General features: G+C 41.4%; 1 protein-coding gene across 5 annotated transcripts in view; it reads right to left on the bottom strand.

Moving 5' to 3' along the window:
* Positions 1-14,140, bottom strand: part of LOC140453342 (histone-binding protein RBBP4) — a 59,985-nt gene that overhangs the window by 30,690 nt on the left and 15,155 nt on the right. For all 5 annotated transcript variants that reach the window (XM_072547888.1, XM_072547889.1, XM_072547892.1 and 2 more), the window contains 2 exons: positions 8,645-8,771; positions 846-923 (listed from right to left, as the gene is read on the bottom strand). In XM_072547888.1, the coding sequence (XP_072403989.1) occupies positions 846-923; positions 8,645-8,771 (205 nt within the window). The remainder of the gene's footprint in view (positions 1-845; positions 924-8,644; positions 8,772-14,140) is intronic.

The raw sequence follows: 14,140 nt of genomic DNA, 5'->3' as shown, positions 1-14,140 counted from the left end.
GGGAAACCACTATACAAAATCGCGGTGTAGAAAATTGCTGTAAAAAAATGCTTTACTTGTTCGGTAGAAAATTCACATTATCCAAACAGTATCCACAATTTGTCAATCGCATTATAGCCAATTTGCATTGACAAACATGTTTTAAAAGAACGACCTATATTTGGTTCCCTCAGTCTGCCACAGACCCAGTCTAGCAGCTCCGTTCTTTATGGCTTGACCAGTTAGTCTGTAGCAGTACTACCAAGCCAATCTTGTTGGGGACCCTGAAACCCACTCAGTACATTTTGTGCCCCTGCTTCCCACCACACTTCTTTTAATTGATTTTCAACATTGAGGAGCAATGATTTATCAGAGAGGTGTCGAGAGGGGTGCAGCAAGTGGTGGTCAGTGGGAGTTTCCTTTCCCAGGTTTCACCTGGTGTCATGAATTTTCATGTGGCCCACAATCAACATTGAGGGCTTCCGAGGTAATCACTTCACCCTGTGGACCACAATGCTACAAACTGTACTCCGGGATAGTGATGCCTGTGACAGTGCATGCAAAGTATGATGCCATGATAATGGCTATGGCAGGATGTTCCAACTTTTAAAATAATCACTTCTTGCTGGGAGCTAGTTGACCTAATCTTTGAACTGCTTCTAATGAAATTACACTTTTAAGTAAGGAGCAGGATTCAGACTTGACAAATTTATTCCTTTGCAAACAATTGCAAAGAAAGAATGGGACATTTACCCTAGCAGACCCAAAGATAAAGGACAGTTCTCTAACTCAGAGAAGTTATCTCACAATAATTATTTCATACGCTTTCGCCCCCGTACCCAAAGCTGCATAAGTAACAGCTGTACCTGGAAAATTTCATCCTTGTGTGACTCAAAGGAATGTAACTTTAGTTTCAGGTTTCTTAAATCCCACAATGCTACAGTCTGTAAAAAAAAACACGTACCTTTTTAGAATTACGCATTAATAATTAACTAGAAAGAAAGATTAACAAAATAAGATTAAGACTATCAATAATTAAATAAACCTATTTAAAATCCAAAGTGCAGACACGAAGCTGAAAACGCAAATATGAAAAGGAGCTTCCAGCTAAAATGTAATTATTGTACACAAAGCATCACTTTCAGAATTCTTAACACTAATCCACTGGTGCTGTGTCCAGTTTTCATCATTTTATATAAATGATTTGGATGTGATCATAGGAAATGTAGTAAGTTTGCAGATGTCACCAAAATTGGAGGTGTAGTGGACAGCGAAGGAGGTTACCTCAGAGTACAACGGGATCTTGACAGATGGACCAATGGGTTGTGGAGTGGCAGATGGAGTTTAATTTAGATAGATATGAGGTACTACATTCTGGAAAAGCAAATCACAGCAGGACTTATACACTTAATGGTAAGGTCTGAGGCAGTGTTGCTGAACAGAGACCTTGGGAGTGCAGGTTCATAGTTCCTTGAAAATTGAGTTGCAGGATGTGTAGAGAAGAACACAACTTTGACTGGGACAACACATCTCTTCTAGGACAAGCCAAACAAAGACACGCACAAGAATTCCTAGAAGCATGGCGTTCCAACCAGAACTTTATCAACAAACACATTGACTTGGACCCCATTTACTACCCAGAGAAAAAGAACAGGAAATGACTTCACCATAGGAAATGATGTCACCACAGAAAATGACATCACCAACTCTAGGAAACGCAAACATATAAATAGAAAGCAGGTTACAACACCAGTGCTTCATTTGGAAGATGTTACCTAATATGGTAACGAAACGTCTGAAAATGAACCTTCCAGCTCAGTGAGCAAACCTACATCCAGAGTTTTGATCTTTTGTAGAGAAAATTACAAATACATTAGAGGTAGTTCAGGAGGTATCCTAGATTGACAAAAACAAAAAAATAAGAAGAAACTCAGCAAGTCTGGCAGCACCTGTGGACGCAGATAATGTTAATACCGAGTCCAATATGTCTTTTCGGCAGAATTCATTGTAGATTTAAACTTGGAATGAGTTAGTTGTCTTGAGGATAGTTTGGGCAGACTGAGCATGTTCCTGTGAAGACTAAAAGAGTGAGGGGTGACCTGATTGAAGCCTACAAGTTCCCACCAGGAATTGGTGTTGGAGACACTGTTAGGTATTAAGGTTGATAAGTCCCCGGGGCCTGATGGTCTACATCTCAGGGTACTGAAGGAGGAATCGTGGATGCTTTGGTGATTATTTTCCAGAGTTTGATAGATTCAGGATCAGTTCCTGCGGATTGGAGGGTGGCTAATGTTGTACCACCTTTTAAGAAAGGTGGGAGAGAGAAAGCAGGAAATTATAGACCAGTTAGTCTGACCTCAGTGGTGGGAAAGATGCTGGAGTCTATGATAAAGGATGAAATTAGGACACATCTGGATAGTAGTAACAGGATTGGTCAGAGTCAGCATGGATTTATGAAGGGGAAATCATGCTTGACTAATCTTCTGGAATTTTATTTTGAGGATGTAACTCTGAAGATGGATGAGGGAGATACAGTAGATGTAATGTACCTGGACTTTCAGAAAGCTTTTGATAAAGTCCCACATAGGAGGTTAGTGAGCAAAAGTAAGGCGCATGGTATTAGGGGCAAAGTACTAACTTGGATTGAAAGTTGGTTGGCTGACAGGAAACAAAGAGTAGTGATAAACGGCTCCATTTCGGAATGGCAGGCAGTGACCAGTGGGGTACGGCAGGGAGCAATACTGGGACCGCAGCTTTTTACAACATATGTTAATGATATAGAAGATGGTATTAGTAATAACATTAGCAAATTTGCTGATGATACTAAGCTGGGTGGCAGGGTGAAATGTGAGGAGGATGTTAGGAGATTACAGGGTGACCTGGACAGGTTAGGTGAGTGGTCAGATGCATGGCAGATGCAGTTTAATGTGGATAAATGTATGGTTATCCACTTTGGTGGTAGGAACAGGAAGACAGATTGCTACCTAAATGGAATCAATTTAGGTAAAGGGGCAGTACAAAGAGCTCTGGGTGTTCTTGTACACCAGTCAATGAAGGTAAGCATGCAGGTACAGCAGGTAATGAAGAAGGCTAATAGAATACTGGCCTTCATAACAAGAGGGATTGAGTATAGAAGCAAAGAGGTTCTTCTGCAGCTGTACAGCGCCCTGGTGAGACCACACCTGGAGTATTGTGCGCAGTTCTGGTCTCCAAATTTGCGGAAAGACATTCTGGCTATTGAGGAAGTGCAGTGTAGGTTCACGAGGTCAATTCCTGGAATGGCGGGATTACCTTACACTAAAAGACTGGAGCGACTGGGCTTGTATACCCTTGAGTTTAGAAGACTGAGAGGGGATATGATTGAGACATAAGATTCTTAAAAGATTGGACACTCTGGAGGCAGGAAACATGTTTCCGCTGATGGGGGAGTGCCGAACCAGAGGACACAGCTTAAAAATACGGGGTAGACCATTTAGGACAGAGTTGAGGAGAAAGTTCTTCACCCGGAGAGTGGTGGCTGTGTGGAATGCTCTGCCCCAGAGGGCAGTGGAGGCCCAGTCTCTGGACTCATTTAAGAAGAGAGTTCTATCCAACTCTAAGGGTAGTGGAATCAAGGGTTATGGAGATAAGGCAGGAACAGGATACCGATTAAGGATGATCAGCCATGATCATATTGAATGGTGGTGCAGCCTCGAAGGGCAGAATGGCCTACTCCTGCACCTATTGTCTATTGTCAAAGATCTTGACATGGTGGACAGGGAAAGGATGTTTTCTCTTATAGGTGAGTCCAGAACTAAGGGACAGAATTTTAAAAATGGGGTCATCCTTTCAGTATAGAGATGAGAAGAAATTCTCAAAGTTGTACGACTTTGAAACACTCTGCCTCAGAAGGTGATGAAGATGACATCACGGAATAGTTTTAAGACAATGGTGGATAGATTCTTACAAAAAGGAATCAAAGCTTAGTGGGTAGATGCAATTTGGAATGCAAAACAAACAGATCAGCCGTCATCTTATTGATTAGACTGAGTGAATACAGTGGTTAGATAAGCAAGTCTAAGATTTTTATTCTGTACAAAAAATTTAATTTAATTTGTGGTTTATAGTTAGCATGAAACTGAAATCTACAGTTTAAATTCTACAGTTGCCAGCCTTAAGGTTTTTGTAACGAGTCCAGTGAAAGAGCACTGTAACTAAGAGCCAGATTAAACTGGATATTCATTAAGTGAATCAGACTTTGATGTTAGGAGCCAACTTTATGTGGCTTAGCACAGAAGTGTGCCTTGGAACAGAGTGCTAGAGTAAAATACTTCAGACAATTAAAGGGAGGAAAGCAAAAAGATGCTCTGTTGCTTTTATCTAAACTTGTTTAACCTCCCAGACTAGATTCTTACTTTGCTTAATTGTTAAGTACCTGGTAAATGATTAGGTTTTATTCTATTTCTAAAGCTCAAAATATAGGAATTGATTGCAAGGTTAATAAAAAGAGATACATATAACACTGAACACAATAATTAGTTAGTTCCTTAAAACACTTTAAGGATGGTTAGACAGGTAATGTTTCACAGTTGCAGTTCACAGTAGTTCCCGGATACAAGCTTAATCTGAAGCAAGCATGTCTATGGCAGTTTGAACAGCTTCTGCTCAAACTACAAGATGGAAGCTGAACAACCACACTGACCCATCAAAGTAGGAAAGTTAACTGGATTCTTTGTACTAGGAGATAGTCACACCTCAGGGACAGGAACTACACATTATGCAGGTAAAGATAAACCTCTTTGGAACATTCCTCTGGAAAAGAAAGCACTGCGTGTGAATATTTTTAAGGTAGAAACAGATAGATTCTCACTAAGAGGTTAAAATGTTGTCAGTGTAGGCAAGCATGTGTGTTTTAGGATATATTCAGATCAGCCAGAATTTTATGGAATGGCAGTGCAGATTTGAGGGGCTAAATATAGAAGACATGAGGGGCCAAATTGCTTACTTTTAGACCTATTTTGTCTCCTTCCCTATTAATAAACCAGTTTTTAAAAAAATATTTATTATAATTCAGTAGTTTTGTGGTCACCCTTACAAATATTGCCGATTTGATTAGTTATTTAGCTTCCCACCCACTCAAGTAAAATTTGAAATGGTCTTCAGTCTATGCCTTAAAATAGTAACAACTACTATGCCACCTTACTCTGTTGCAGCTCAGTCTTAACTTTATTTACACTACAGTTTAATGCGTTCATGAGATGCATGCGAAGGCAACTAGGCTAAAATATGTTGTTTTTCCCCAATATCCTTGAGGTGGTGTTGATGAACACCAGTTTGAACTGCTGCAGTTCATCTCGTACAAATATACACAAAGTGCTACTGGGAGGGGAGTTGCAGGATTTTGATTCTGTAACACTGAAGAAGTGGTGATTATACTTCAAAGAAACAATAGGGTCTTGGAGAAGAACGTGCAGTGTTAGTATTTCAGGTGTCTGTTACACTTGTTCATCAACATGGTCAAGGCCATGTGTTTGGAAGCTGCTTTCATAGAATATAATCCCTACAGTGTGGATACAGGCCCTTCAGCCCAACATGCCCGCACTGACCCTCCAGAGAGAGGGTCTTATCCAGAGCAATTCCCCTACATTTCCCCTGACCAATGCACCTAACCTGCACATCCCTGGACACTATGGGCAATTGAGCATGGCCAATTCAACTAACCTGCACATCTTTGGACTGTGGGAGGAAACCACAGCACCCAGAGGAAATCCATGCAGATACGAGGAAAATATGCAAACTCTACACAGACAGTCACCCGAGGCTGGAATCAAAGCTGGATCCCTGGTGCTGTGCAGCAGTGCCACCGTGCCACCCATGTATTCTATCACATTCCTGACTTATGCATTGTAGATGCTGAGCAGGTTTTGGTGGTGAAGAAACAAGTGCTGCCTCAGGGAGACTGGTTAGCAAGGTTGTAACTCATGGAATACACTGAGAACTGGCCGTTTGGATACAGAATTGGCTCAAAGGTAGAAGACAGAGGGTGGTGTTGGAAGGTTGTTTTTCAGATTGGAGGCCTGTGACCAGTGAAGTACCACAAGGATCCATGCTGGGTCCACCACTATTCATCATTTATATTCTTAATTTGGATGTGAGCTTAAGAGATACAGTTAGTAAATTTGCAGATGACACCAAAATTGGAGGTGTAGTGGACACAAGAAGCTTACCTCTGATTACAATGGGACCTTGATCACATGGGCCAATGGACTGAGAAGTGGCAGATGGAGTTTAATTTAGATAAATGCGAGGTGCTACAATTTGGGAAAGCAAATCTTAGCAGGACTTATACACTTAATGGTAAGATCTGAGGGAGTGTTGCTGAACAAAGAGACCTTGGAGTGCACGTTCATAGCTCCTTGAAAGTGGAGTCTCAGTCTGATAGGATAGTGAAGATGTTTGGTATGCTTTCATTCATTGGCCAGAATACTGAATACAGGAGGTGGGAGGTCATATTGAGGCTGTACAGGACATTGGTTAAGCCACTGTTGGAATATTGCATGCAATTCTGGTCTCCTTCCTATCAGAAAGACGTTGTAGAACTTGAAAGGGTTCAGAAAAGACTTAGAAGGATGCTGCTGGGGTTGGAGGATTTGAGCGATTGGGAGAAGTCGAATAGGCTGGGGCTGTTTTCCTTGGAGCGTTGGAGGCTGAGGGGTGACCTTATAGAGGTTTATAAAATTAGGGGCATGAGTCGGGTAAATAGACAGTCTTTTTCCTGGGGTAGTGGTGTCCAGAGCTAGAGGGCATAGGTTTAGGGGGAAAGATATAAAAGGGACCCAATAGGCAACTTTTTCAATCAGAGGATGCTAGGTGCATGGAATGAGGTGCCAGAGGCAAGTACAATTGCAATATTTAAAAGACATCTGGATGGGTGTATGAATAGGAGGGATTTGGAGGGATATGGGCTGAGTACTGGCAGATGGGGCTAGATTGGGTTGGGAAATCTGGTAGTCATGGACAAGTTGGACCGAAGGGTCGGTTTCTGTGCTGTACATCTCTATGACTTATACATGCAAGCAATTATTGACAGATGTCATGTTCAAAATAATTTGCTACCCATAAATAGTGATATTAAACAAGGCTCCTCCCGACATTTCATCAAACTTCTGACTCAGCACACTACTTCTTGCTTAAAGCTCCTCTTACCTCCATATACTGAATTCAGATTTCAAACCAAATTCCCAGATATAATCACTAACGCTTTGTCAAGCTCAAATGAAATCTCACATACTGACTGTACCCATTTAATGATCATTTAACATTGATGCATCGTAGTTTCAACTTCCAATTTCTTTTAGTCAGCTGCATCAGCATTTCTGCATAGCCCTGGCACATCTTTCAGGGTTACGGCCAGTCTCCAATTGTCCAGAAGACTTGGGCCATTATTCCTTTGGAAGCAGTTCACAAAAGGTTAATTCAATTCATTCCTGGGATGATGGGTTCAGACCATGAAGAATACTTGAACAAGTTAGGTTTATATCCATTGTAGTTTATAAGAATGAGAGGTGATTGTATAGAAACATATTCAGGTGGGAGGGGATTGGTATGGTAGACAGCAGATGCTTCATTTTGTGGGAGACACTAAAATCAGGAGGCATACAAAGAATACAAAAACAGATGAGGTTTTTTTTTCCATTCAGCAGGTTGTTAGAGTGTAGGATTCTCTTCTTCAGAGAACAATGTAGGCTGGGTGTATGTATTAAAGGGAGAGTTAGATAAATCTTTGATAAACAAGAGAGCTGGGGGCCAAACAGGAAAGGACCCGAGATCACAACCAGATCAACCATAATCTTACTGAATACTGAAGAGAATTCAAACAGCCAAATTGCCTAGTCCTATATCCAAGTTCTATGTTCTAGAGCGCCTTTAATCTTACTGGACCCTAAATCGCTTAATCTATCCTCTCATTCTGTAATCTGAAGTATGTGAACATTCATGTAAAAGACTGAGTTCATTCTTTATTATCTTAGCTAGACAGAGTTGAACCCAATAATAATCCTTAAAGAAATTCAAAATCCTGCTTTATTTTGTCTTTTATCAAAGTACTTAGAGTTAAAATACTCTCAAACTGACAGATCCTTTTCAAAAATTGCAGTTAAATGAAGAATGGGAAGAGGGAGGATCCACTCAACCCCTTTTCTCAAACATGTAAACCTTCTACTATCTCCACTCCTACTTGCTTTTAATACCTGGGAAGCAGGCCATTCAGACCAGAAAATTTCCCCATCTTGAGTACTAGCTACTCTTGTCAGAATGTCCTGTCCCTCAATTTTCATTCATCCATCTCCTCATCAATTTCATTAGCTACTTTTGTTTTTCGTTAGTTTTCTTTTTCTTCATAAATAACAACAAAATACTCTAAGTATTTCAGCGTTGCTCTATTCCTCTTCAATATCAGGTTTTGCTCATTCTCTCCCAATCTAACTAAGAAACAATTTGGTACATTTTTCACTGTAAAGACAGCAGTATAAAGATAACTGAAAAAAAAAATTAAGAATGCACTTAATAATTAATGGATTCATTTAAAAGTTGAATTCAGAGTTGCAGTTAAGTACAGTAAAAACAAACACTGTATAAAGCATGCCCTCACTACCTAATGTGTTGAATTTATGAAAAAACGTTTTACCTTATCAGCAGAACCAGTTGCTAAGATAAATTCACTGTAAGGATTGAATGAGAGACAGTTCACTTCTGCTGTATGTGCATCAACGGAGTGACTTGGCTTAGATGTATTGTTAGATCTTGTATCCCAGCTGCAAGAAAAGATTAATTTAAAATGAAGGCAAAAGAAAATCATGCTTCTTTTCCAAACACTGCACCATGGAATACAATATTTTTTCCAATAGTATATCTTACAGAACTAACACGAGTCTGGCTATATGCAGGCATTTTTCTCTCAACTGTAACATGGTGAGAAATTTCTGAAAACTCTTAAATGGGCACTTAGTGGTATCATAGAATCATACGATACAGAAGAATCCCTTTTGCCCATCAAGTCTGCAGTGCCAAAAATATCCTACTTCTTACATTGGTCCAAAAACTTTGAATGTTATGACATTTTACACGTTCATCCAAGTACTTTTTACAGTTTGAAATCTCTCCTGCCTCAACCATCCACTCAAGTAATGCATTCCAGATCCCCGCCACTCTCTGGGTGAAGAACATTTTCTTCAAATTTCCTCTAAACCTCCTGCCTTCCTGTTATCTATGTAGTTGGGTGTGTTGCGCCTTAAAAGTGTGGGTCATGTGACCCAGAACAGGAATGAGGGGAAGCAGTCTAGATCCAACCATGGAGCGGAGAGGATTTTTTATTCATTCATTCATGGGATGAGGGCATCACTGGCTACACAGCATTTATTACCGATTCCTAATTATCAGAAGGCTGTCTCCTTATTATATTTTGAGTGAATGCGCAAGAGTGCTTGAATGACCTGACTTATAACAATGTTGTCTGTTAAAAAAGACTGATGACTTGAATGCACAAATATAAATGGGTATCATTTAATTGTCACTGCAGAGACAGTGGACATCCAAGATTGGCATGTGGGGCACAAGCAAAATGAAAAAGGTGGTGGGGTAGGACTTTTAATAAGGAACAAGTAAAATGAAGAATGATTGCAGATAAAAAAAGACAAATGTAGATTCAATGACTATTTGCTGGTGAGTCTAGAAACTGTGGACATAATTTCAGAATAAAAGATTGGCCATTTAAGACTGAGTAGAGAAGGAACTTTCTCCCCCTCCCAAGAGTGGTGAATCTCTGGAATTCTCTCCCCCAAAAGATCATGTAACTGCAATCATACAACATGTTCAAGACAAACATTGATAAATTTCTGGAGACCAACATCAAGGAGTATAGAGATAGCATTGTCAAGTGGTAGTGAAGTAGATGATCAACTACAATTTAATCAACCCGCAGAACAAGATGTGAAGGTTAAATAGTCGACTCTTGTCACCTCCTAGAATGCAGCAGAGTATATTGATAGGTCAGTACCAGGAACTCTACTTTTCTTGATCCAAATTAATGAATTGTATTTGGCTGTGCAGAACCACATTTCAAAGTTTAAAGATGAGGATAGTGACAGATGTCAACAGGATGTAGATAGTCTGTAGACTGAGCAGCTAAGAGGTAAGAGAAATTAATGCATGAATGAATAAAAATTGTGAAGTGGTGTGAGGGATGATACAATTTCAAGCAGACAAGTTCTCAATCAATTCTAAAGGCACAGCAAGAGAGACAGCTAGGAATAGGTGCGCATGAATTGAAGGTAACATGAGAAGTTAAGGGGTCTGGGAAGTGCCTTCAGTGAATCAGTATCTTTGTGAGGCTGCATCACTTTGAAGCGCACTAAGCAAGAGAAGAGGAGCCGGAGCTCATAAAACAGTGCAACAGTTTCATACAGAGCAGGAGAGCACACAAAGTCAACAGCTTCTCAAGCAACATGGCAGCACGAGTAAGCAGCTTCGAAAAGAGAACAGACCTGCCTGAGAAGAAAAAAACAGGAGCTGAAGACTACATTTAATTTGTTTTTTTTAGAAATCACCAAAGTATCATTGCAGGAAAATAGACAGGTGATTGGTGGGTATTCTTTCTGTTTTTCAAATGGCCAAATGAAAACATTATCATTTTTATGCACAAAAAGTATGTGATGTGGTCAGCCCGCCACTTCAATGCATCACCAAGTTCCCTGGCCACATTTCTGTCTTGAGTCAGCTGCAGTTTGAGGGCATGAACACCTCCTTAAATGTCCTTTACCCACCTTGACACCCGGTCAGGACAAACTGCTTTCAGCACAGCAAGTCCATTTTCATCTACTCACTGTCCCCATTATCAGCTTTTCTTCTCCCCTGACTTACTATCAACAATTCCTACGTTGGCCTGTCTGACCTTCTCGGAGCTCTGTCTCCACCCATCCACTGACCAGCTGCCCCCCTTATGTGAGATGATGCACGTTGAAAGAGGAAGTGAGGAATACTCAACAAATAACTAAATGATGAAGCTCAGAGTAACAGAGGGATCGTAGGGTGCACGTTCACAGGTCCTAGAAGGTTGCAAAAAAAAGTTAATAGGGTTGTTAAAGCTGCTATATGATTCTTGCCTTTAACAGTGTCAGCATAGATAATAAAAGTAAGGAGGGCAGGTCAGAATTGTTCAAGTTAGGCCACAGCTGGAGTACTGCATGCAACTCTGGTCAACACATAGGAAGGATGTGATTGCACTGGGTGGGGAGGGGGGGGGGGGGAAAAGGCAATTCACCTCGGTGTTGCATGCGATGGAGTATTTCAGTTATGAAGAGAGACTGAATAAGCTTGGGTCGTTTCTATCAAGCGGAGGCGGTTGAGGAGGGACCTGATAGAGGTACAAATGATCATGAGGGGCATGGACAAGTTGCTGTTGCCCTTGATTGAAGGGTCAAAAAAGGGGGCACAATTTTTTAAATGAAAGTGTGTGAGAGGGTAGTTGCAAAGGTAAACCTCAATCTTTAAAGAATACTTGGATGGGCACTTGAAGTATCATTTAACATACAAAGTCATGGGACGAGTGTGCAGGAAAATGGGACTTATGTTGGTAATAAAGTCAAGATTAGAGTGGTGCTGGAAAAGCACAGCAGGTCAGGCAGCGTCCGAGGAGCCGGAGAATCGACGATTCAGATAAAAGCCCTTCATCAGGAATCCTCTGGGGTGGAGAGATAAATGGGAGAGAGGGTGGGGCTTGGGAGACGGTAGCTAACAGTACATTAGGTAAAAGGTGATTGGTCGGAGAGGAGGGTGGACCGGATGGGTGGGAAGAAAGATTGGCAGGTAGGACAGGTCATAAGGATGGCAGGTTAGAAGCGCGGGGGGAAGAGAGCGAGCGCGGGGGGGGGAAGAGCCTGACTGACACCACAATGAACTTGCACAGTTACTGCCTTTGCTGTTGAATTCATGTATCACTGAGCATCAGACGGTGTCTGGGAAAGTTAACCAACAGTGGCATTTACAACAGATCTTGGAGGAACTGTTTGGGCGAATTTCACAGCACAGAATCAGACATGTGAATTGTTTTAAATGTGAGGGTTCTTTCTTGATTATATGTTTTTTGAGATATGTCTCTTGATTAAACTTAGAATTTTAGCCATAACTATTGACTTAATCTGGAACAGTGTTTTCTAGAGGAATAAGATGGTATTATTTTCTGGGTCTGTAGATTTTGAAGGAGTAAAAATGGCCTTGAATAGATTGATATGCACTCCTTGTCAGATGTGGGAGTTTAAAGAGAGTTTAACGGTTACTGCAGATTATATCTGCAATAAATGCTGTTGGTTGCGAATCTTATCAGATCAAATGGAGCGGTTGGAGAGACAGTTAGAGGCAATGAGGAATTTGCAAGAGCAACAGTATGTGATGGATAGCAGTTACAGGAAGGGGGAAAAGTCGCAGATACAGTCACATAGATGGGCTAACTCCAGGAAAAGTAGAGAGGTAGGCACCTAGTGCAGGAGTTTTCTGTGGCTATCCCCACTTCAAACAAGTATGCTGTTATGGAAAATGTAGAGGGTGATGGATTCCCAGAGGAATGTAGCATGAACAGCCAAGTTTTTGGTGTCGAGATTGGCTCTAATGCAACGAGGGGTTCGTCAGGTTCTTTCTCAGAGATCAAATTGTGTTAGGGGACTTTCTAGTCCAAGGTACAGACAGACATTTCTGTGGCCAGCAGCAAAAAGTCAGAATGGTGTGTTGCTTCCCTGTTGCCAGGATCAAGAATGTCTCAGAGAGGGTGCAGAATGTTCTCAAGGGGGAAAGGGGCCAGCAAGAGGTACACATAGGAACCAATGATATAGGAAGGGAAAAGGTTAAGATTCTGAAGGGAGATTACAGAGTTAGGCAGGAATTTAAAAAGGAGGTCCTCAAGGGTAGTAATATCTGGACTACTCCTGGTGCTACGAGCTAGTGAGGGCAGGAATAGGAGAATAGAGCAGATGAATGCATGGCTGAAGAGCTGGTGTATGGGAGAAGGATTCACATTTTTGGATCATTGGAATCTCTTTTGGGGTAGAAGTGACCTGTACAAGGAGGACGGATTGCATCTAAATTGGAAGGGGACTAATATACGGACAGGGAGATTTGCTAGAGCTGCAAGGAGGATTTAAACTAGGAAGGTGGGGGGGGGCAGGACCCAGAGAGATAGCGAGGAAAGAGATCAGTCCGAGACTGGTACAGGTGAGAACAGGAACAAATCAAACCAACAGTCAGGGCAGGCAGGGACAAGGTAGGACAAATAAATTAAAACTGCATTTATTTCAATGCAAGATGCCCAACAGAAAAGGCAGACGAACTCAGGGCATGGTTAGGAACATGGGACTGGGATATCATAGCAATTACAGAAGCATGGCTCGGGGTGGGCAGGACTGGCAGCTGAATGTTCCAGGATACAAATGCTACAGGAAGCATAGAGAGGGAGGCAAAAGAGGAGGGGGTGTGGCGTTTTCGATAAGGGATAGCATTACAGCTGTGCTGAGGGAAGATATTCCCAGGAATACATCTAGGGAAGTTATTTGGGTGGAACTGAGAAATAAGGGATGATCACCTTATTGGGATTGTATTATAGACCCCCCCCGCCCCCAATAGTCAGAGGGAAATTGAGAAACAAACTTGTAAGGAGATCTCAGCTATCTGTAAGAGTAATAGGGAGGTTGTGGTAGGGGATTTTAACATAGACTGGGACTGCCATAGTGTTATGGGTGTAGATGGAATTTGTAAAGTGAGTACAAGAAAATTTTCTGACTCAGTAAGTGGATGTACATACTAGAGAAGGTGCAAAACTTGACCTACTCTTGAGAAATACAGCAGGACAGGTAACTGAGGTGTCAGTGGGGGAACACATTGGGGCCAGTGACCATAATTCCATTAGTTTTAAAATAATGATGGAAAAGGGTAGAACAGATCTAAAAGTTGAAGTTCTAAATTGGAGAAAGGCCAATTTTGACAGTATTAGGCAAGAGCTTTCAAAAGCTGATTGGGGGCAGATGTTTGCAGGTAAAGGGGCGGCTGGAAAATGGGAAGCCTTCAGAAATGAGATAACGAGAATCCAGAGAAAGTATATTCCTGTCAGGGTGAAAGGAAAGGCTGGTAGTTATAGGGA

This window comes from Chiloscyllium punctatum, chromosome 27, assembly GCF_047496795.1.
Source record: "Chiloscyllium punctatum isolate Juve2018m chromosome 27, sChiPun1.3, whole genome shotgun sequence".
NCBI classification, from domain to species: domain Eukaryota; kingdom Metazoa; phylum Chordata; class Chondrichthyes; order Orectolobiformes; family Hemiscylliidae; genus Chiloscyllium; species Chiloscyllium punctatum.
The sequence above is the reverse complement of the archived record's forward strand: the minus strand, read 5'-3'. Positions and strand labels throughout refer to the sequence as shown.